Consider the following 25,244-nt stretch of genomic DNA (forward strand, 5'->3'; position numbering starts at 1 on the left):
GCATGGTTTACCTCCTCCCACCAATCACGAGCTCTGTCCTTTATAATACAAGATGTAAATCTGACATTCGACCCTTTGAGGAAGAAGCTAGTCCAGAAAGCATTCGCGATGTCCATCAACCATCGCCTGCTAACAATGGGGTCCTTCATCCTGAAGAACGCAGGGTCCCCACATGCACGAAACTCTCAAAAGTTCAGAGAGTGTGCACCCACCATAGCCACCATCTCAGTATGGAATGCACCCAGACGCTCATCCAGCATCTCCATAATTCCCTCCTTGATAGTACCAAAGATCACAGGATTCTACTCCATAATGTCGTGAGTGATCTCCGACGAAATGAACTCTCTCATCTACTCATCCAAGGGCCCGTTGTTAGAGTGCGAAGTTATACATGAAGTGACTTTGTAACGGATTGACTTATGAAGACCCACTTGCATATGGGATTGATGCCTTGTGACATGATAGTAAGAGAGAGAGAGAGAGAAAAAAAAAGAGAAAGAGAGGGAGAGAGAGAGAGAGAGAGAGAGAGATAGAGAGACTTATAGCACCTCTATATATAGTGGGATGCATACCACTTGTAGAATGTGCTTGACAGATGTAGTTCATAGAGAGTTTTGAGTGTGTTAATTATGTATACTCGATCTAGTATATTTTTGTAATCTCCTCATGATGATCGAATACATCTTTTCGCACCCAAATCACCGTGTTCTTTGTGTTCTTACAATTCTACATTCCAAATCAAATGCTCATAATTCACCACATTTGGTATCAGAGCGAATCTTTGAAGATCGAAGTGATTTTTGAAGAAACGATTCTCGATTTGGCTACATTCAACACAAAATTAAACAATTATGATGAGTCTCTCAATGATCTCTCTTAATCTCTCAGAATTTTAAAACCGTGCTTGTGTTATGAGTTTTTTGATCATTTTGACTCATTGGATAACAAAAATTAAAACCCAATTGTTATGATTCAATAAATTTTTTCATTGATCAAGCCCAATTGGATTTTCTTATTTTTGAATCAATTCTTAAATGCAATTTTTTGTTGGAATCAAAATCTAGCCCAAAATCAAATAATGTTACTGTTCATATTGAGCCCACATTTTGAATCAATTACTGCTCATGATTATTTTAAACCCATAATTCATTTCGATCCAATATCGACTATCTGATATTGTTCATCATATTTGAGCCTAAAATTCATTAAACATGCTCGATCCTAACTCAGGTTGATTCGTCATCTGCTTAAACATTCTGATGTTCTTGTCCAATTTATGATCTCGCGTCTATATTTTGATTGTGATTCACGTCTACGTTTCAACCTTAACTGATAATCTACTAGTTTTATTGTGATTCTGGACTTGCGAATCGATTGTGTATGATTTGTTCGATTATGATCAAGTTGAAATTGAGAATTGTCAATCGATACTTTGGTTTTGAAGAATAACAGTTGAAGATGATGAAGAACAATTGAATAATCCGTTTTTTATTTGAAAATATATGTGAGAATCATAATTTTTGTGTTTGTTGACTATTAAAATCAAAAATTCAAACACAAAAAGTCAAAATCTGATTCTCAAAAGTCGATTCAGTGGATTGAATGTTGAAATTGGTGATAGAATTCGAACAATTGTTGTTTGGTGTCTAAATCATATTAGATTGGAATTGTATTTAGAAATTGATTAGGGCTAGTATTCTTGTTATAGATGTTGTTACTAGAGTTCTTTTTCCCATCTGGAAATTGATATGGAAATCAAATGCCTTGAGGTGAATATTGATTTCGACTGATGGAGTCTTGGAACCAAGAGGATTCGATTTTTATGTGTAGGGTCAAATTCGAATGAAGTTAGTGTTCAGTTCGCATATGTGAACGAATTGAGGAATTCGATTTGCAGTTGATTTTTTTTTAAGTCAGACGTATTTAGAATGGTTTTGGTAGTTCGCATCAAATGTATTGGAGTCAAATCGAATTCAAATGGTCGCATATGGAATAGAACTAAACAAGTCGAATGGAAATTGGATCAAAAGTCAAATGTGTTGGAGTCGTTCGATGTGTGCATGGCCATTTCGACATTTGAAACTCAAGTCTGGATTGAATTCTCATCTAAAAAATTGTTTTCGTTTGGGGTTGATGGTCGACCAGACATCGTTTTGGGTCGATTGGTTTGAAGTAGAACACAATTTCAACATGTGGCCAAAGGAGTTTTTCGATCTATGAATTGTGATTTCGACCTGTGATGAGCGTCGTTCACATTCTGTGATGCTCTTTGATTGCGAATTGGGGAAGAACAAAAGAATATGTCGATTCGTATTCCTGGAGTATCAAAGAATTCACAAATTCTACCCACTTTCAAAATGGGGTCATAATATGTGAAGAATGTTGAGTTTTCATTTCGAATCCCTACAGTTTAAGCAAGTTGGTAAAAATTACCCAGTTTCGACATTTGGGTAAAATTTTGTGAAATGGGAATATATTTTGAATCTGGTCACTGTAGTTGATGCAAATTGACACTTTATCCCCAGTTTCGCATTTGAGGCTGTTTTGGTGCAACAAGTCCCTACGTATTTTTGAAATTGACAGTTTCTACCTAGTTTTTCGAATTTAAAAATTGTAATATTTTTGGATTTTCCGGATTTATGCAAAACGTTTATGCCAGGTGTCAAGGGGGGGGGGGGGGTTGTATTGAAAATTCCAAATTGAGTGCTTTCTCATTCCCTTTTCGGTTTTATAATCATTTTTCAGTTATAAAAAGAGGGAGATATTTGAATATGAGAATTCGAAAGTTGCGAATTTTCATATCACACAGATTTGAAGACCGATGTGACATGTGGTTCGATTTGAAATTATGAAGTGATTCGTGTTTTCCCGATTCATGATGGGTTTGGATTTAACGAAGATTTTTGGAGTGTGCTTTTATACACAAATTTGGGTAATTAATTTGTAGATAATTGGATAATACAACTTACCTTTTGATGCTTGGATTGTATTGTCTCACACTCTAGAACCCTGATTGGAAAATTATTAAATAATTAAAGATTTGATGTTCATTTCTACTTTTGTAACGTTTGAGGTTTCGTTCGTGAAGTTGCTCATTTTGGAAGATTAAAGCCAAGTCATCCACTCCTAACTTTAAGGGGGAGAATGTTAGGGTGTAAATTTATATATGGGGTGACTTTATAATGTATTTACTTGTGAAGACCCACTTGCATATGGGATTGATGCCATGTGACCTGATAGTAAGATATATATATATATATATATATATATATATATATATATATATATATATATATATATATATATAGAGAGAGAGAGAGAGAGAGACTTGATAGCGCCTCTATATATAGTAGGTTGCATACCACTTGTAGAGTGTGCTTGAAAGATGTAGTTCATAGGGAGTTTTGAGTGACTTAATTATGTAGACTAAATCTAGTTCATTTTTGTAATCTCCTCATGATGACCGAATACATCTTTTAGCACCCCAAATCACCTTGTTCTTTGTGTTCTTACAATTCCGCAGGTCAAATCAAATGATCATAATGAACTGCATCCATCTCCAGAGCCCGAACCCGATCCCTCGCCAGGACTTAAACCACCTCGAGTGACCACCATACGAAAAATAAACAATACAACCATCAGAAAACACTCAAAGAATTTTCCACACTTAGCAAGTTCCATAGTATCCTCGTGACTTCCCTTGTCTCGAGTACGGATCCTTTGCTTTTAGTAGTACGGGCCCAATACTACCTTCCACACCTATCTATACTTCCCTTAAGGTTCACCTTGAATCCTCTAAGTTGCTCCCTCACTATAAAATACTCTCCAACTCTAATAAACTACACGTTCAACGCGCTAACATACTTCTTGGATCTCCTAGGATTCCCTTCTCACCACTCTTTGTCATCGGTTGCAGAAGAAACCCCCACTAATACCACTTAACTATCTTACGAATACAATTACATGTAAAAGGAACTAGATAATTCTTCTACTACAATGTCTCACACTACAACGGTTGCACTCAAACAAGAGTTATGCAATAGAGTTAAAACCTAACCTTCTAAAATTATCAAAATTTTGTAGCATGTAACCTAGAATATTTGCCTGATAGTTAATTGATACTAATGGAGGTTCCTAAAAGTACAAAGAAAACAGCATTCGAGCATCAAGTTCTAAACCAGAGCACTACCTAATCAGGTCACTCTATCCATTCATTTGAAATACATACTAGTATGCAGTTCTAAAGGCTCATACAAAGGCATCTCTCCTAGAATTCTATCATGCAATTATGAACATATCCTTAGCCCTAATCTAGTATACTATACACATATATACATACTGAAACAAATAACATGTACAGGTATTTTGGGAAATACTTACTTAAGCTTGGCTGATTGCACACATCACACCGCCTTTTCTTAATAAAAATCTTTTAGAAAATTCATTTTCTTTCAAAAAGATTACCAATTCCTTAGTTTGAAGCCAGTTACACCCGAGAGTGTGCCCAAATCCCTTAAACCAAGGTTTAGATACCAACTTGTAACATCCTAAAAATACTAAGTAAAATTTTTTGTTTTAAGTCTATCAAAACCATCATTCATTCATTCAAAAACCCATCAAAGTGTGAAAAAGTAGTTATCAGAGTACAAATCATAATATAAATATGGAACATTAGTGGATGCGATGCAATAACGTCGAGCTCTTTCCTTTCATACCGGAAGTACCTAAAAGATAAACATAAAATCGTAAGCACAAAGCTTAGTGAGTTCCCCAAAATACTACATACCAAACATATATCGGGCCCCGCCCGATATACACACAAACACATGCAAGAGTCACAAAGACAGCTAGCACCCTACATACATAATCTACTAGGCCGGCATTGGTGCCTTCGACCCACAATTACAGTGAAGAGACTCACCTAGACCGATAACAGATAATTCTCACACCCGAGCTACTGGCCCAAGAACCTCCTCACACTATACATCTCAAAACTAACCCTAATTAATAATTAGGGTAATAATCATAATAAAAGGTTCATTACATACTTTCTCTCTCGAGGGTCAAAGACCCTTTTACCCTTCCAAAGCTAGTTCCTTCCAAACATGGTCCCTAAAATGACCAATTTCCTCCTCTGGGAATACGTCGTGCGTACTCCTTCACTACACCTTGCATAGTGTGTTTCCACAAAAAAAAAAAAAAAAAAAAAAAAAAAAGGCGGGGCCAAACCAGGTTGCATGTTATGTAGCCAGGTTTACATCCTGCATAACTCCCTACTTCATCCACTTCCTCATTAAGTCTTTAATGCCTAAAGACTAAACGTCCAACTCACAGATCTTTATCTAAGAGGTGTCTTAACTGATAAAGTCATCAACCTTAAGCTTTTTCATGGCTTAATAGAGCATAAAATCAAGCCTTGTATCCAAAATACTCTCCAAAGTCTAAAATCTCATGAATAGAAGAATGAGAGTACCCAAGTTCCTATTTTATGACTTCACAAGCTCATAAATGGTTAGAAATGGTGCTCAAGAGTTACAGAGTAGTTCATACTCACAAGAACCAAGGTCAAGGGATAAAAACACATAAAAACCTACCAACTAACAAGATCTAACAAACGAACCACCAATGTGAGAGCTTTTTACCTACTGAAGAAACGAAATGAAAAAGCAAGGTCAGAATCTACAAGCAATAGACTCCCAAGAGCTCCTCTAGTGATCTCCTTCTTCATAAAACACACAAAAGAACACTCAAACAGCTTAATATCCTCACAAGGTGGCTAAGGTTACGTTGCTTCTGAAAATGGGAGTGGAGGTTGAACATAGGGAGGCTCTCAAGAACTTATGATCCTTTTAAATAGGGTCTAAACCCCAAAAAATAGGGTTTAAGCACTGCGGCCTTACGCTCTGCATAGGGTTTAAAACCCTCACGCGTCACACCCTTCTTACGCCATGAATAGAAAGTAAGTTACGCCTCGTGTAAGGACCAATCTTGCAAAAATAAAATATGAAAGGTTCAAAGTAGAAAATTCTGAAAGACGGATGTTACACGTATATTTTCAAAATCAATAGCAATTGTCACAATCTCAAAATCAACATATGATCTCAAATTAAATATATTATCACAAAATAAATATATTGTCACAAAATCATAATATTATCACAAAATCAGTATATTATCATAAAATCGGTATATATTATCACAAAATCAATCTATTCTCAAATCAGTAACTATCAAAATCACAAATCAGTAACAATAAGCAAAAAAATCATAAACATCTATTTTATCACAAAATCTATAACATAGAACCAGGAAAAACACATGAGCAGAAAAAAAAGTAAAATCGGTAACATACATGAGCAAAATCAATAACATAAAGCAATAACATCAAAACACCAAACATGTAGTTTCAGATAAGCACAAAAAGAGAAGAAAATGGATTTAGGTTTGTCATAGGAGACACGAAACCATTGTGAGAAAATGAGGTCAAAGTTGTCAAAATTTGGCTCTAAAATGGGACCAATTCGCAAAAACGAAACACATATCAAGCATAATAGTTGTATTGTTCAAAATAGTCAGTGACGGTAATAGAAGAATGAATGTGAGTGGTGGTGATTGAAGTAGTCGTTGGCTGAGAGAGATTAATGGTGGTCCTAGAGATTATAAAGATGGAAAAGATAAAGGTAAAGAAGGTTGTCTGCTTTAGAGACAATACGAGCGACGAAATTAGCGGCGGCGAACTGATTAATGATGTAATTTTAAGTGACATTAGCAACGGGAGTTAGGTTCGGCCCAATACATGGGCGAGTTGGGTTTAGGCTCATGGCATCAAATAAAAGGGGGCATAATATTTGTCCAATAAGTTGTACTATATATATATATATATATGTGTGTGTGTGTGTATATAGGCCCAAACTGAAGCCCAAGTGCTCCAGTCCAAGAAGAAACGCGTTCGGATGTAGAGTAAGGGCGGGAGGCATGATTCGTTAGCGCCAAATATCTTGAGAACTTCAATCGTCAAATCTGTAATGGCAACCCTTGAAAATCATATTGTGGTGTTTCGAGGCTGCAAAATCGTTGAACTATCTATCTCTCTTGGTCCAATTTCTATCCCTTTCTTATTCTCAATTGTTGTAAATCGACTAATGCTACTAGCCTGTTTGATTGGGTTCGAGTTCAATCAATTTTTTTCTAACTTCTCACTCAGAGTTCAATCAGCGATTCACTGTGCTTGATTGGGTTCGTTTTTTTTTTTTTTTTTTTTTTGCCTAAAGCAAGAGGAAAATGGAAGAAAGTGTCTCAAAATTTCAACCGATCAACTGATTTGGGAGGTTGAGGCTGTAAATCGGTGAGTTCGTTTTTCCTTCGTTTGTTTCTTATTTATTTCTAAACTTCCTGAAATCAATCATTGTATGTTCATTATCTGATTAAGTGATTTGTTTGAATACAAGATAAGGAGGCATATCACGTATCTAAAAGCTCGATGAAAAAGGACTGTTGAATGCGATTTTGTCTTCTTCTGATTTGGGTGACTTCTCTAATTCTCTACTTCGCTTCTTCTGATTTTGATTTTACTATCTGATTATGATTTATGTGTTTCATTGTATCTGATTAATTTCGATTTTTATGATTATTATTTAACATTATTTGCAATTTCTTAATTTAATTTATCAGTGAAAAGGAAATTTTCACCTTTGTTTAAGTTTGGGTTTTGCCTCTGATTAAGTTCGAAATCTGTTGCCTTTAATCTTTATCCTTTATTTGTTGTTTACTTCAGGTAAATTTCAGACTTGTTTGCAGATTACTAAAGTTCCATTGATCCTTTCTAATTTTTTTGTTGTTGTTTCTTGTTTCTGTAATGTGAATCAGGAGGCTGCTTTGTATTAAAATTTAACATTGTGGTTTGCTCAAAATCTATTGCCTTGTGTTCTTGACTTCTTGTTCAGGTTATATCTTTGTTTGTTTAGTGCTTTATAACTAGATTTGTTGAGTTTTAAATATGCTTCCAGAAAACAGCCATTGTATGCTCAAAATAGAAAAAAAAATGAACAAGAAGAGGCTAATCATTTAAGAGGGTCTTTGAATAAATATGTTGTTAGAAATCAAAATATTAGTGAAAATAATCCAGTTAATAATCTTAATATTCCACCAAGTACTTCCAATGATTCGGTTAATATTCTAATGATTTTGAATCTATATTTGGTTTTTTATTTCATGGTTCCAAATTAGTTTCTTAATTTGATGATGAATTAAAAAATGTTTAAATTGAGTCCAACTTGACAAATCGTGAAGAATGTGATATTGATGGAAATGATTTATTGACTGAGTTACAAATTTTATAGAAAATATTGTCGAATGAAGCATACAAAAGTGAAAGTTCTTTGACATGTATATAAGCATGAATGAATATTTTTTCTAATGTTTTTGTTGCATATAGGATATTTTTGAACATGTCGGTTACGGTTCGATCATCAGAAGCATTATGACTCGAGAAAGATTGAATGGATAGCAATTTTAAGTATAGAAAGTGGTTTTTTACAAAATATTGATTATTGTAAAGTAAGAGATTGAAACAACCCAAAATACGACCCAAAAATTTTTGTTTTAATATTACTAAAAAATAAAAATCAAATCATTGAGTAACATATATATATATATATATATATATATATATATATATATATATATATATATATATATATATATATATAATAAAAACCATGGAATGAGTATATCAAATGCCATAATAGCTGTGTCAAGACAAAACAGTATCAATCATAACAATATCTGAAATAAACTCCCAAGATAAAACTAAAGTTGTAGTGTGTGCAATGCCATCAACCCGAGCACTTCCCTTTGCTAGCGGAAGTACCTGAAACCAAAACTGAAAACTGTAAGCACGAAGCTTAGTGAGTTCCCCCAAACTACCACATACCATACAATAACACATAAACAACTATTGGGCCTTGCCCACTGCATCGGACTGGATTCCGAAAACTGCATCGGATCGAAGTCCGGAACTAACCAGGGCTTTGCCCTCTGCATCGGACCGAAGTCCGAAACTGACTGGGACCTTGTCCCCTGCATCGGACCAAAGTCCAGAGCTAACCGCATTGGATTGAAGTCTGGAACTGACTGGGTATAACATAGCATAAACATATCAACTAGCATAAACACATATACTGCATACTGTATCGGGTCGAAGTCCGGAACACATAACACAAGACATGCTTGAATCACAAAGACATTAAGCACACTGAACTACTACATCAGACCAAAGTCCGGAACTACTGCTAACTAGACGGGTCGGCATTGTGGTCGTAGACCCATTCCTACTGGAAGGAAAACTCACCTCGGAACTCTGGCTGCTAAGATGCTAAATCCGAAGCTGGATGACTGCTGCTCCGGAACTCCCCGGCTATAATTCCCATAAACACTAAATTGGATACCGATAACTGAACTGGGGTGAAATGACTATTTTACCCCTTGGTCAAAGTCAACCTTCTGGTCAAATTCAACATTTAGTTGACCAGACTCGTCGAGTTGGGTCATCAACTCGTCGAGTCCCTATACTCTCTTCCTATCCACTACTCGCTACTACTCGTCGAGTTTACAAAGACTCGATGACTTCTTCTTCGATAATGATATCCAGTCAAACTTCATCCGACTCGCCGAGTTGTATGAACAATCTGCCGAGTCCATCCTCATCTTATGAACACGACTAGTCTGTGACTCGCCGAGTCGTATGAACAACTCGTTGAGTCTGTTCTTGAGGCAAGAAGATTTCTTTGGACTCGCCGAGTCTGGGCGTAAACTCGTCGAGTCCTTCCATTACTGAGTTTGTGTCCCATTTCACTGAGTCCACATCCTACTCACTGATTCCACTTGTAATCTCTCAAAGGGATCAATTTGGGGACTCACGTCTCGACTCATCGAGTCCGAAGAACAACTCACCGAGTCGCTTGCGTGACATCACTATATCGTTGATTTTTATCGATTCCAAGGCATTCAATTCATAGACCTGGGTTCCTAGAGTGGGGTTTACACGTAAAGTTTCCAAATTTATGTGCATGCATGATCAAGTGAGGATTAAAAGCCCTAAATAAGCCAAAAGTGTAGATCTAGGGCTTGCATGAATGTTTGGCCTAATAAAGTTGGTGAATCTGAGCTTCTAGAACTCAAACACAACTAGATCTGATGTTCTTCTATCTCTACATGCCCCCCACTCACTAAAACTCTAGAAAGGGCCCAAAAAGTGACTAGATTAAGCTTTTATGGAGATTCAATTGAAGGAACAGCAAAGGTTCAAGTTTTAATACCTTTATATGCTCTAAATTGATCCCCCAAAAGCCTGGATCTTCTTCTTCCCCTTTGGATCCTCCTTCCAAAACTTCAAAAAGCACAAAACACTCAAGGTTTCTTAGAGAATTGCTAGGGTTTTGTATGAGACTCTTTGTTGGTGAGGGAGGACGGTCCTGGGCACATAAGATGTTTAAATAGGGTGCAAACCCTTAAAATTTAGGGCTTCATCCAGACAGGCGGACTCGCCGAGTCCCAGCATATGGACTCGTCGAGTAGCCAACTTAAATCGCGTGCAATCCCAACTCTACTCGACGAGTCGGGATACAGACTCGTCGAGTACCCCATAAGAAAATAAAATACTTAATTTAAATTACGTACCAGAAATGGGGCGTTAAAGAGATGTTTTTGTTTAAAAAATGCTCGAAAACAATGTTTTTGGTATTTTTGTAGGTTTTGTTTGTATTGTTTGTTTGATAATAAAATTTACTGCATTTTTAATTTTCTATTTTTTATATACAAAGGCATAAAAATTATTATCTCGCCCCGAGTAGTAAAAAGTAATGGACCGGCCCTAATTGGAGTTATTAGTGGTGACAAGTTAAAGGCACTAGCAAACGACATGAAAATAAAAAGGGAAAGTCTTGCTGATTTTTTTAGGGAGCATTAGTGGCGACATTAGGTCTTCCATATTGGTGTTTTCCCTATTGCCCAAATGAGAATGTAAGCAAATGATCGATTTCTTAGGTTATCAACAAACAAAGCACATAAATCTAAAAACATAAGCAATATGGGCAACGACAAGGATATTGGCACCGACAACAAACGTATTTATTTTGGTGTCACTGCTAAAAATGTCACCCTAATGCACATATTTCCTGTAATGTTTAAAGTTAAAAGGGAAAATGACTTAAAAAGGTAATAATGTTTTAAAAACGTACAAAAAACACCATTCTTCTTTTTTTTAGTGAAAAAAATACCATTACATTGAAATTTTTGTACAAAAAATACCATTACATTGAAATTTTTGTACAAAAAATACCAAAAAAATACAAATAACCCTTTAGAGTGACCCGAGGTAACTGGTTACCTCAGGTCAACTATTAAACATGCTTTAATAGCCTTCAACCACCAAATTAAGGTTCACTCTCCATCTTTAACCCCCTTCTTCATCTCCTTCTGCCCTTATGGCATCTTCAAGATCATCAAATTATTCTAAGTCAAATTCGAACATTTCCAAGAGTAGGAGTACAATTGATTATGCTCACCCTTGTCACTGTAGGAAGCCTTCCCAAGTTTGGACCTCAACTACGGCTGATAATCCGGGTAGAAAGTTCAGAGTATGTCGTAACTCACTAGTAAGTGGTTCTATCATCTATCATCTACTTCTCTTACATTATTAATTTCTTATGTGAATTTTATTACGTATATTGAAGGATAAGAAGAAGAAGAAATGTGATTTCTGGGAATGGGTCGATCAAGATGAAGAACTAATAAAACAAGACAACACTAAAGTCAAGATATCAATATTGGAAAATAATTTTTGGACTCATAAGGTGAAGGCAGATAAAGAATCAATGAGTTTCAAAAAAGACTTGGATAAATTAAGTAAAAAATATTGGAATCTCAAATTTTGTATGTTGTTGTTCTTTGTTATGTTTTTTATGTATGTTATACTGAAATGAAATGAAAATTGTAATGTAATGACTTTGGTAATGTACTTTGAAAGTTTAGTTAATTAAAAGTCTTGTATTGGAATGGAATCAATGTTTTATGGAAATAAAATTAGTTTTGATAAAGGAATGAGACCAATGATTCCTAAATATAATTGAGTGCTCACACTGGAATGGAATCAATGATTACTGGCATGGAATGGAATTAATGATTCCTGGCTAATATTGATTCTTCACAATGGAATGGAATTCATGATTCCAGGTTAATATTGATTCTTCACAATGGAATGGAATTAATGATTCCAGGTTAATATTGATTCTTCACAATGGAATAGAATTAATGATTCCTAGTTAATAGTGATTATGTACATTGAAATGGAATTAATGATTCCTAGTTAATAGTAATTGTGTACATTGAAATGGAATTAATGATTCCTGGGACCACATATTGGAATGGAATTAATAAGTCCAGCAATACAAACAAGTTATCAAAAGATACATTACCAAAGAAGTTATCAAACAACACGTTATCAAACCACATACATTACCAAAGTGGGACCACATACATTAGATACCAATAGAATATTTAAATATACACATGCATTACACCTAACCACATGTGTCTTCATCAGTTTTTTGGCTTAAATAAAAAATAGTTATCAAAAGATGTGCCCAACAAAAGATTCCCTAACAATAGCCGTCCTTCACAAAAGGTACCAAAAGATGCCCTTCACAAAAGTTATCCCTAACACTGCTCCTAGAGTGTGAGAGGATTTTCAAGACTTCCCCCTGTATCATCCTTGGTCACCACTTTCCTCCTCAACCTAAGTTTTGTGTTCCTATGATAAGGACCACACTTTATCCTTTTCAAAGTTGGAGCAACCACATGCTAATTTCCAGGATTCACCACTTGTTCATCATCCACCTCTGAATCACCTCCAACTTCTTCCTCTGAATCACCTCCAACCTCATCCTCTAAATCAAATCCAACATCCTCAGCAGCCCCATGGCCTTGTCCCTGTCCCTGTCCTTGACCCAGTCCCTTACCCTTAAATAGCTCATGGTAATCAAAGATATCTGAATCATCTACTGCATTAACCTGATTGAGAGAACATTTCCTCTTGTTATGACCTAGTTGGAAACATAAACTGCATTTAGAAGTGGTCCAAACTTTGCTAACAGTGTGTCTGTCACTTCTTTCTGAAATGCATTTAATCCTGTTCATCTTTGGTCTGCCAGGCATTCTTCTACACTTTGGTGGTAAAATGGTATTCATATCATTTAATGGCCACATTTCATATCCATTTATTAGCTTAACATTATACCTGTAGCAGCTTCCAAACATTTGTGTTGTGTACCAAATTGCTACATACTCCTCTATATTCCCATTCAAGCACAAGATTGCATAAATAACATGGACACATGGTATACCAGTCAGGTGCCATGATCTGCATCCACAGGTTCTTTTATGTAAGTCAATTGCATAAACCTCATTCAACCACTTACTCTCATATTGATGAAAACCACTTGGAGTTACTCTCCAAAACCTGTTATGAAATGTAACATATAAGTTAGTATTGATCTATATGTATTATATATAAATATAGTTATATACCTCTGTATTTTCTTCATGTCCTCAATCTTCCTTCTAATTGAGGGATAAATCTCCAAGTTCCACTTCAGGCCCTTCATTTTCTAAGTAAACATCATTTCCATGACATACACTCTAATATCTTCCAACATTGCTATTATTGGTTTTTTCTGGCTTCCACAATGGCTGAATTAAATGACTCTGATATACCATTTTCAATGGCACCACTACCACTATCTTCTCTAAAAAATGCCCTAGACCATGTGTTTGGTTTTTTCCATCAGGTGTTCATAGGCATTATGTTAATCAATTTGATCTCCTTCATGATATCTTCAGATTTTGTGGTTGTTGTGGCCTTGGCAGCACCCCAAAAAAGTTTCCTGTATTCAGCTTCTGAGAATTTTCTCTTGAAGTTGGCATAGACATGCCTAGCACATTGTTTATGCTCACATTCTGGCACTATGTCCTTAACTACTTCAATCAGTCCCTATTAAGTAACATTTGAATGTCATTATAAACTAAAAATAAAATATAAATACCATTATTAAAAAACAGTTAACTACCTTGTGTTACTCAGAGATGATGGTTAGTCCTCTGCCTTGTCCCATATCAAGGTCTTCAAGCAATAGATCCAGAAACCATTTCCAATTTGCCTTATTTTCAACTGCTACAACAGTCCATGCTAGAGGACACATTTGGTTATTAGCATCCCTACCAATAGTTGAAAGTACCTCACCTCTACAAAGTCCCTTTAAAGAACATCCATCTACACCAATCACTCTTCTACACCCCTCAATCCAACCATCCTTCACAACCTTCAAGCAAATATACATCTTTGAAAAATGGACTGTAGAATCAGGCATGATATCCACATCCAATTTCACTGTGGAACCTGGATTAGTCCTCAATAGCTTCAAACCATAACTCCTAAGCTTTTCATAGTGTGCCACCAAACCCTCTTCTATCTCATCCATTGTAAATTTTTTGGCATTTCTACACTGACCAAAACTAACTTTTAGATTAAAATCTCTAAGGACTGATGCTGCTATTTTCCTGTAACTTATTCTTGGATTATCTATTATTGTTTCCATTAACTGTTTTCCAATCCAACTATATGTAACCATTGCACCTAAACTAAATGCCCTACAACAGTTGTGTTTAGAGATTAAGGACTTAATATGAAATGATCTTTCTTTACTTATCCAAGTTGCCCACAACCTAAAACGACATTTAGACTTCTCTTCACCTTTGCAACATCTAACTAATAATCTAGTTGAATCATTTTTTTCATACCATAGTTTATACCCATTAGCAACAGCATAATTGCTTAACAAATGCTTAAGTTCATAACGATCACAGAATTTCATACCTAAGACTGGAACCATTGTATCCCATTTTGGTTAGGATCATGAACTGGATACTTATGAAGATCTTTTTTGACATCTTTCTTATCATCTACAACTCTTGGAGGTCTGAAAAATTTTCTTCTAATGAAATGACCATCAGATGGTTGTATTTGTATCACTTCATCATCAGGTTCATGCTCCACAAACTCATTATCTGAAAGCTCAGAGTCTACATCATCATCATCATCATCTGTATTACCATCTATCGATCCATCTTCAGCTATCTCTTCTTCAATCCACTCCATAACTGTCTCCTGACTGTGATCAATGTGCAAATTGATCGTACCCCCATTCTCATATCCAACATCAAGGAAACGAACATAATGATTTTCATCTTCCAAGGCTCTTAACCCATCTCTCAGTGAACGTTGTGGAAGACAATAGTACACATTGATTCTTCCATCCTTGACCAACTTCTTTACATACGAGATGAACTCCATGAAACTCATGCTACTGAATCGATATTGCTAACAACCACTTTTACTGGATTGAAATACACAATCGGTTTGGGGACAAAAGAACCTGTGTGATTTACTTCGATTGTCAAGTTGGAATCCATTGTGGTGATTTTGTGGAAATAGGAATGGCAATGGGGCGGGTTCGGGGCAGGGCATAGATTCCCAAACCCGCCCCGATAACTTTCGGGTATCTTATCGGGGCGCCCCATTGGGTTTCGGGTATCTTATCGGGTTTACAACAACTGATAACGAAATCTTTATTCTCTTTTAGGGTACCCCAATGTCTTATAAAATATACATGTTCTAGCAACTCTTTTAAATTAAAAACATGATGCATCACTTTAATAAAATAAACTGGACGTTATATAAAAAATTATTTGATTTAAGTTTTGTTTAATACGTCAAAACATATAAAAATGATCATTAACACCAGATTGTTAATAACTAAAAAAATTGTCCACGATAAGTATTTTATATTTGAACGTGTACAATTAACAGCAAATTTTTTTGAACATATTATATATATATATATATATATATATAATCGGGGCGGGGCGGGGCGAGGCGACGATAACCCACTCCCTGCCCCGAACCCGATAAAAAACCCGATAACAACCCGTTACCCGACCCGAAATGATCGGGTTTCGGGTTTCCCCATCGGGTTCGGGTTTTTTTGTCATCCCTATGTGGAAATGATGAACGAACTAAGGAGAAGGAAAGGAACCCATGATTTTGGAGGAACTAACGAAGGGTAAGGGCACATATATTCCCATAAATCTTTTAACCGGCTAACTAATAGTATTTTTTTCACTAAAAAAAGAATAATTGTGTTTTTTTGTACGTTTTTGAAACATTATTATCTTTTTAAATCATTTTCCCAAGTTAAAGTCCTAAACGTTTTTATTGTGAGGAGGATAAACCCAAGTTTTGGTTAGAAAGTCAAGATCCTAAATGTCACTTACCACCCTCTTTCAACAAGATTCCAAACGTTTTTATTGTGACGATAAACCAACTTCATTGACTTGATTATTAGTGTAAATCTCGCTCCCTGGTCCAACCCTTAATTATGTATTTGCCAGTATGTCAACGTAATTATATCTATATATTGTGTTTAATGAGAAAAGATTATTAGTTATCACACTCTGATACCATTCTAATCTAATGATTATCCATGAATAATCTTTTCTCATTCTGCACAATATATAGATATATAATTTCATGGACACATGCCAAGATATACACAAGTACGTACAACACAATAATATATTTACACTAACATCGACAACAAAAGCCTAGACATTTTTTTGGGAAGACATAATTAAGTACATCCAAGAGTTGAAGCTTGTGAAAACCGGACATGAAACTTTTTTTTTTTTGAGTTTCATTAATCTCATTTGGTTCACTACTCAACCACCTTAAGACTATTTATTCCAAGCTTTTGAATACAGCCAAAAACGATTTGCATCTAATTGCATCACTAAATCTAAATAATTTCATCCAATCAAAATAGTTCAAACTCTAAAACGATAAGTACATGTGATAAATTTAAAGCACTTATGGTGGAATAACTTTTTGGGAGCTAGAAGAAGAAACCATTTGTGTTTGATGCTCCTTCCTCGTGTTCTTGTATGCCTCAAAGAAGTCTTTATTCTCCTTTTCAAGTTCACACCACACTAAATACACATAACATATGTAACATGTTTATAACCAAAAGGTAAAAAGAGACATTGAAGTAAAAGACATTGCATGTGGAGGACGGCGGTTTTTCAATTTGATTTATAATAATATGGGGATTTTTATTATAATCTATATGGAAAATATCATATTCAGACTCGCAGCAATATTCAAATTATCTTTAAAAAACTATAACTTTGTTGATTTTGTTGTTCTTCTTCCTTTTATAAAATATTAGTATGTGATTATAAAACATAAATCTTAAAAAGAAAACAACAAATGATGTCAAATTTGTTATATTTTTATCCCGTAAACAATCTATTATAGTCGTAGACTATTTTGATTCCATATTCCAAAAACTTATGATTTCCATACTAGCATCCAAAATAAAATATTTGCAATTAAATATTTATAATACTCCCAAGAACTAAAATAAAGACGATGTATATCCACCAAAAAATATCCAAATATGATTTTAAAATATTTGCAGCGATTAAATATATTATAAGTATTCACCTGCTGTACAATATATTACTTATAAAATTTATGATCAATATGTCAATTGTTTCTTTTATTAATTACTATCTTTTTAGTTTTGCAACATAATAAATGATGATTAGTTGATTACCAGTAGAAGTAATGGCAGGCATGATGTTTGCATGCTTAGAAAGGGCTTCCATGCATTCTTCTTTGCTCATATTGAATATTAAACACTCCTCTATCAAACGATGCACCTACAAAAATACATCAAAACGAAAAAATCACATATATATATATATATATATATATATATATATATATATATATATATATATATATATATATATATATTCAGAAATCAATATGAAATTGGATGACTCAAAAACAAAGGGTGGAATCCGAAAACGATTAAGTTACTTCAAAGATGAATCAAAAACTTACAACCCATGCGCCTTTCAATGTTTAGGGGTTTGAGTCCAATTTAGCAAAGTAAAAATGATGGTTACATGTTCATGTACAGTATCTAATATGGATCAAACGACATGTATCCAAGGTTTTAAAATCACAATGATATATACATGTAATATCACTGACATGCATGTATATATCCTTGTGTGTGTGATGACATGGGGTTGAATAAAATCTTGATGCGTAGGTTAAGAACAAGGAAGAAGAGAACCCACCATGTGAATATATGAAGCAGAAGAATCAGCCATATTTATGATCTAAAAACCCTTTTTCTTCTTCTTCTATAAGTTGGAGAGAGAGAGAGAGAGAGAGAGAGAGAGAGAGAGGAAAGACAGAAGAGTGGGTAGGCTTTGATCCGAGCAGTTCTTGAAAAAGTTATGATAACGAGTGTGTATTATATATATATATATATATATATATATATATATATATATATATATATATATATATATATATATCAAAATATGGTTAATCTGGATTTTATATATTGAGGACATGCACAAGAACAAAAATGTTTGTATTGTTTTTAGTTTAAATAAAAAAAAAAGTTGGATGAGTTTCTTTAAGGAATGGAAAAGAACATGAGTTACTATAGATTTCCCCTAGTTAAAAAAGGACAAAAGAAAACAAAACACCCATAATAGAGATTAAATAGTAGTATAATATTATACAATAAAGTATTAATTAAATATATAGAATTAGTGTGATGGCTGTACAATTTGTGGGTCCTAGTTGCCACGTGAGAGGATGAATTTGATTGGTTAAAAGAGATTAGGAGGATTTTTAGGTAACACAGACTTTCCATGTGGCACCAGCCCACGTGAAATGGGTCCAATTTTGACCCCCACCAAGTCAGTAAAACCAAAATTTGAACCGGATTAGTTTAATAATAACAAACCCGGCTCATGTCATCACATGGTTAATGGTTTTAAACTTTAAATATAATTTAGGAATTTAAAATAATAATAATTGGACAAACCCGTGAAGAGTAGCTTTATTAACATTCTAATTATTTTAGGTAGCATTTATAAATACTTTTTAGAGTGTTTTTGAAGCAAAATGATTTTTGAGCTAGTTTTAGTGATTTGGCTTACCAATAAGACCATAGTGGCACCACCGCATACCATGAACATCACACGCGACGTGAGAAGAAAACAATGCTATCTTTATTTTTCTATGTTTTCTATTATTGTCCATTACTCTATATTTTTTAAAATTATTTTCTATGTATAAAAATGTGAAATAAAATAACTTGCGATTAAACGACAAAAAAAAAAAAAAAAGTAATGAAAAGGTTCAACCAATGGCCTCCAAATGTGAGGCAGGGGCCAGGGGTTTATCTTATACTGTATTTACATTATACATAGGTCATCACGCCTATCCATATCTTTGATTTAAGCCCGCCTACCCAAGTCCATCCCAAACAATTTTTTTACGGTTTTTCGAAAGTTTAATATTTTTTTTAACTAATTTGATCCAATTGTTTTTTTTTTTTTTCTACAAAATGAAAATAGTAATAATAATAATTACAACTTTCTATATAAGTTACTTGTTTATAACTTTTTACAACTTCAATTCTTACGAAAATACTTTACAAAACTAGTTTTCTTTAGAAAAATACTATTTTACAAAATGTAAATGTAAATTGTTCACTTCAAAAATATAAATCGATCTCGATTTAGAAAATATAATCTTAATAAATTAACAAATAAACATTTTTTCAGTATCATATGAGATTTAAAAAAACTTATGACGACAATTTATCTAACAATGGACCAACAAATTCTAAAATCTTTTAAATTGATTAATTGTATACATCAAGAATTTCTTGAAGTCATGATATCAATATAGTTCATAAGGTAAAACCATACAAGTACAAGGTCCAAACTCCCTCCTACTATAAAGAGATTAATTTTGTCCAACGTAAAAGATGGATTAAACCCATTAAAAAAAACAAATAGTTTGGAAGAACGCCCAATGCAACAAGTACAATAAGAGATTTATCATAAATTTCAAAATTATGTTCAGTTAACCACAACAAAATTTTAGAGGATCAACAATAAATATTGTAGCCTTTTAAACGATTACGGGTGTCCAAAAAACACCTCGTGAAGAAAATAAAAATAGGAAAATATCGTTTGATCCCTCATTTTCTCGTCGACATTTCATTAAATTCCCTCGGTTTTGTTTGTGTGTTCTTTGCAGAATGAAGAAAATGACTAAGAAACCAAAAGATCACAACAAAATATAAACTGTGGAACCAAAATCATTCAAACTGTGACCACAAAACCTTATATCGATGTAGAAACAACATATACATATCAAACATTCAAACAAGCAAACACAAACACAATCACAAACACAAAGGCAAAAGCAGATAATTTTGTGGTGATATATCATATAAAACCACCATAAAAAAAAAAAAGCTTCGATTTTATGGAAAATATCAAGCACTTTTCTATTAACTTTTTTTTTTCAAATTTTCAATTACAAAGAGTACCCATATCGTCTAATATCTCTTGTGAAGAAAGGATGCCTTAAGGCTTCCCTAGCTTTCAGTCGCTCTGATGGGTCAAATCGCAAGAGCCCCTGCAACAGATCTATCAACACCCCAGCAGAGTGATCCACGTGCTGCATCACCAGGTTCTGCATTCATTTCAATACAAAATCCTTATATTTTATAATTTTTTATACATATATAGTTTAATTAATTAATTAATAATAATACCTGAAGGCGTGGGAGTTTCCACACTGCCCTCATACTTTCTCTTGACGTTGCACCCTCAGGCCAATCTAATCGCCCACCCCTTCTAAAATATTTCTCAGACCGACGGCTACCAAATAAAAAAAAAAAAAAAGTAAAAACATTTTTTAATTTTATGGTCCATGAAAAATTAATAATAAACAATAAGTTAATAAGTTAATTTTATGTATTCTATATATATTACTCGGCTCTCATGATCATATGTTGAGGAAGTGGCCCTAAAACCCTCTCCATCATAGCAAGATGTTCCAAGTTCTCATGCGTCTGGAATAAAGCTTCACCCTATTCACAATCCACAGACACCAAAAAATTATTAGAAAGGGCAAAAGGGTAATTTCACAACAAGATTTGACTTACGGAGCAAAGTTCAACGAGTATGCAACCCACACTCCATAAATCACATGGGTAGTTCCATCCAAGGCCTGTGTATTAAAAGATGGGAAATCAAAAAAGGATAGGACTTAGGAGATAGAAGATGTGAATTACCTAAAATAACCTCAGGGGCACGATAATGGCGCGTTGAGACTACATAGCTGTGATCTTGGTTTTCAAATGTAGTACTCCCAAAATCAATGAGCTTAATGGCGCTTGTTTTTGGTAGATTCTTGAAGTAAGAACCATCTTTTCCGGATCTTGACAGGAACTGAATTATATAACAAGGTACAAATAAAAATTAAAATCAATTTTATTATGTTTCGTTTTATAGTATGCATCCACATACCTTATAATCTGGCACCTTCACATACTCTGAAGAAACCAGAAGAATGTTTTCTGGTTTTAAATCGGTATGTATAAGTTGTAGATCATGCATAACTGCAAAGAAAAGACCCAAAATAAATTACTCAAAAAAAAAGAGCAAATAGCAATGGATTACATGAACAAGGACAAGTAATTAACATATTACTACAAAGTTCCAAACATATAACATCTGAAAGATATAGAAAGAAAGAAAACAAAAATAAAAAATGGTACAAGTTTTTATCACACACATGCTACAGATTCCAAAAGTTGTCTTGCAAACTCGCGAACAAGATCAATGGGAAATGAACGGTAGTTGTTTTTGCGGAGAAAATCGTATAAACTTGGACCAAGCTTCTCAAAAACCTGTTAAGACCAAGTTTTTTTTTTTTTATAAAATATAAATCCAAGCATATGACAACAACATGGTGGTGTGGTGTCATAAGCAATTGGAAATTAATCGAATCTCATAAATACTTACAATACAAATATGATTACGATAGTCAAACCAATTCCGTATTTGCACACAACTGCAAAAATAAATATAAATCTTACACCAAAACCACTTTAAATTCTTGAAAAAGAAAGAGAGGAGATGTGTATATACATACCGTGATCCACCAACATCATGCCTAGCAAGCTTCTGTAAAACATCAATCTCAATCATGGCAGCTTCACGATATTTGTTTATTGAGCGCACAATTTTAATGGCTACAGGCTCTTTCTTTTCGTTGTCCAAACACTCCAAAACTTGCCCAAAAGTACCTATTATATTCGTTATTCTTATTGTCATTTGTCAATCAAGAAAAACTAATACTTTACATTTATGGTTTATGTAACAAAATAGCTAACCTTCACCCATTTTGCTCAATATACGATCTGCAATTCGGAAATAAGGCGATTATTATTATATTAGCATGTGATTTGCACATGAATTACCATTTATAATTTACGAGACTTACATCGAGGAGTTATATTCTCTCCTACAGCAAAAATGTAGTGGCCTTCTTTATCATCTGGTCTCCATGGAGGAGAGCCATTGTGAGGGATTCCTTTGTAATATATTGAAGAGTAAGAGAAACTGGGGACTGCTGCATTTATGAAATCCTGTCTGCAGTATAAAGCTGGGAGGACCTGAGTGACAATGAGATATTGTAAACTATATATGATATGTACTAATATACCAGAGTTTGTATATGTGTATGAATATGCTACGAAAGATGAAGATTAATACAAAATCTGTTTATTCAATTGGAACCTCATGTTATTCAAAACTTTTTATGTACAGATCAAGGTGTTCTTCATCCATGGATGAGTCTTATTCCACAAAGATGAACATCATTCTATGTATATCTCACTTCATCCATATGATCAGGCAACAGATTTACTAACTGGATTTAATCCCTGAGTTTATATGTGAAGAAAAAATTTGTGTTGAAAACATAATTACCTTATTTGATATTTATACGAAATTTCTTGAAATTGGATGATGTCATGCATCAGATGCAGTTAAGAACTTAAAAAGATATGAAATGAAAATCAAATTGAGTACTTTCTATGGCTTAATCTGTTGAATTACAGAAAGATCTATATTTTCTTTTTGGGTGAGAGGACAAGATCTATATTCTACAAACAAAAAGCAAAAAAGTCTGAAGATCAAAAACACACAAGTAACTCGTTTTCACTGTTTCAAATCACAGTAAAAGTGGTTCCTAAAATGAATCCCCAATAAGCAAACTCAATTACATTAAGACACAAATATCATCAAGAACATATTAGAATCGTAAAATTTTGAACCTTTGGGGGAGGAGGAACAGGTGCGGGCATGTCCCAAGCCAATCGTGGCCGTTTCCTTGGTCGCTTATCCATATTTTTGTGAGGAAATTCCAAGATCCTCTGCGTCTCCATCACGTAACACGATCTACCAGATTAAGCTTTGGAAATATATCCCGATTCACATGAAGTAATGCAAAAATCCGTTTGTGAAAAATCGAGGGATTCGCAGGAAACCCTAGATTTAATTGAGATGGAGAAAGAAAGCTAACAATGGAGATGAGGCAGAAAGTAACCATGGTTGAGTTAAAATCTTACCTCCATGGTTAAGCGTTGGCACGTGATTACTCTCTTTAGCGGCACGTGACGTGAGTACCGAGAGTTCTTTTTCTTTTATCTTTTTGGAGTATCGACAGTTAGCGACCCATCTTGCCGTCCAATGAGGCAATGGCCATATCCAGTAATTGGGCCTGCTCGATTGTTATTTCTCCTTAAACTCCAGCTAATATTCCCTATTAAACTTAACACTTTATCGACAACCATTATTATTGATAATATGTTTGAGCAAACATATACATTTTATTTCGAGATAATTTCGGATAGAATCATAGAAGTGTCAACAAGGAAACATATATAGTTGGATAAGGCTATACCACGTGGAGGGTGGCAAAGACAATGACATCATATGTGGCAATGGCACGTCATTGATAGTTTGGCAAATAGCCCATCTATCTTCTCCCTTGTTGTGGCATGTCAATGGACAATGGCGTTATTCTTTTTCTTTTTTCTTTTTTTTGCATTGGTAACTTAGGTGGAGTTGACGTGGAAGTGTTAAAATATCAAAGGATATTATTCAAGATTAATATTGTTAGAAACATTTATTATCAGGTAAGAAGTAAAAATTATTATGATGTATTTTGTGAGTTATTTCTTGTGTAGTGTGTAGTTTGTTATTTTGTGTTTCTTCATAATTGTGGCTTACTATTTGGAAGTTTGTATAGGTATGTGGACTCATTTTCAGGTATGGTTCAGGGCTTGGATCCAAGTTAAACCGGACTTGAACCGGATAATGCAACGGAAGTATATATTTCTTGTTTGCAACTGTGGAGGCTCATAGTACGCATCTCACAACTTTGCACCAGATATTTTTGTTTTCGTTCTTTCTCTCGTCTTCTTCGTCTAAATTAGGGTTTTCTTTTTTGTGTCTGTAACATCCCGAAATATCAAGAGTAGAGTTGAAGGGGCTAAAAGAGTAAGTTGTGAAAGAGTGACTCGGCGAGTCCATGGATGGACTCGGCGAGTAGAGTCGCGACTTGGTCGCGTGTTAAGTAGCCGACTCGGCGAGTCAGTGAGATGGACTCGGCAAGTAGGCGCTGAGTGGAGAAAACCCTAATTCTCGGGGTTGAGCCTTATATAAAGATCATTATGTTTTCCTCCAGCCTCTTTATCACCCCTTGAGCCCCAGAAAACCCTAAATCGCGGGGAAGCACCATTGTTAAGTGGATTGGAGCTTGGAGAAGTAATTGTTGAAGGAATTTTGGGAGATTGAAGGCTTGCAGCAAGGGGCTTTGCTTGGATTCGAATTACATTGCAGTTAGGGCATCTTTTAGAGGTAATATCTCGTTATTGGGCTCTTGTTATGTTGTTTCTTCATTTTGGGGTTTGTGGGAATTTGTCTATGGATGAAATGGGAAGTCTAGAGGTTAGATCTGAGGTTGCTACCTCAGATCTGGAAGGGAGAAGAATCAAAGAGCATGAAAGTCCCTGTGTTGGAGTGTTTAGTGAAGCTTACATGTCCCAAACCCTAGCCCAATGTGCAAACGGCCTAGATCTCTTTGGATTCATGTAAAGTTTGCCACTTTACGTGATGGATGAGTGGTAGGAGGCTAGACCTATGTTTTGGAGCAGTTGCATGGCCTGGAA

At 34.7% G+C, this 25,244-nt stretch overlaps 2 protein-coding genes across 2 annotated transcripts; both read right to left on the minus strand.

Moving 5' to 3' along the window:
- Positions 1-16,669: 16,669 nt before the first annotated feature.
- Positions 16,670-18,438, minus strand: LOC144997794 (uncharacterized). The gene is made up of 3 exons (XM_078957663.1): positions 18,262-18,438; positions 17,727-17,832; positions 16,670-17,097 (listed from the first exon to the last, which is right to left on the minus strand). Exons 1-3 carry the CDS (start codon positions 18,292-18,294, stop codon positions 16,979-16,981), a joined length of 258 nt encoding a protein of 85 aa, XP_078813789.1. The 5' UTR covers positions 18,295-18,438; the 3' UTR covers positions 16,670-16,978.
- Positions 18,439-20,294: 1,856 nt separating this feature from the next.
- FC1 (serine/threonine-protein kinase AFC1) lies at positions 20,295-23,597 on the minus strand. Its single transcript, XM_078983659.1, has 12 exons — positions 23,346-23,597; positions 22,511-22,682; positions 22,401-22,427; positions 22,160-22,313; positions 22,030-22,078; positions 21,800-21,914; positions 21,532-21,623; positions 21,297-21,453; positions 21,168-21,232; positions 20,995-21,092; positions 20,775-20,880; positions 20,295-20,692 (listed from the first exon to the last, which is right to left on the minus strand). The coding sequence occupies exons 1-12, from the start codon at positions 23,454-23,456 to the stop codon at positions 20,534-20,536; spliced, it is 1,305 nt and encodes a 434-aa protein (XP_078839785.1). The 5' UTR covers positions 23,457-23,597; the 3' UTR covers positions 20,295-20,533.
- Positions 23,598-25,244: the final 1,647 nt, after the last annotated feature.

The sequence above is a fragment of the Lactuca saligna genome, chromosome 1, assembly GCF_052625555.1.
Source record: "Lactuca saligna cultivar CGN05327 chromosome 1, ASM5262555v1, whole genome shotgun sequence".
NCBI classification, from domain to species: Eukaryota; Viridiplantae; Streptophyta; class Magnoliopsida; order Asterales; family Asteraceae; genus Lactuca; species Lactuca saligna.

What these genes read in the sequence shown, in the direction of transcription:
- FC1 (XM_078983659.1), bottom strand. Translation starts at nt 23,456, where the DNA reads ATGGAGACGCAGAGGATCTTGGAATTTCCTCACAAAAATATGGATAAG. An exon ending in CTGTTCCTCCTCCCCCAAAG is followed by an intron (nt 22,683 to 23,345) that starts GTTCAAAATTTT and finishes ATTGTCACTCAG; the next exon opens with GTCCTCCCAGCTTTATACTG. An exon ending in AGAGAATATAACTCCTCGAT is followed by an intron (nt 22,428 to 22,510) that starts GTAAGTCTCGTA and finishes TCCGAATTGCAG; the next exon opens with ATCGTATATTGAGCAAAATG.
- LOC144997794 (XM_078957663.1), bottom strand. Translation starts at nt 18,294, where the DNA reads ATGGCTGATTCTTCTGCTTCATATATTCACATG. An exon ending in CTGCTTCATATATTCACATG is followed by an intron (nt 17,833 to 18,261) that starts GTGGGTTCTCTT and finishes GTATTTTTGTAG; the next exon opens with GTGCATCGTTTGATAGAGGA. An exon ending in GCCTGCCATTACTTCTACTG is followed by an intron (nt 17,098 to 17,726) that starts GTAATCAACTAA and finishes ATGTGTATTTAG; the next exon opens with TGTGGTGTGAACTTGAAAAG.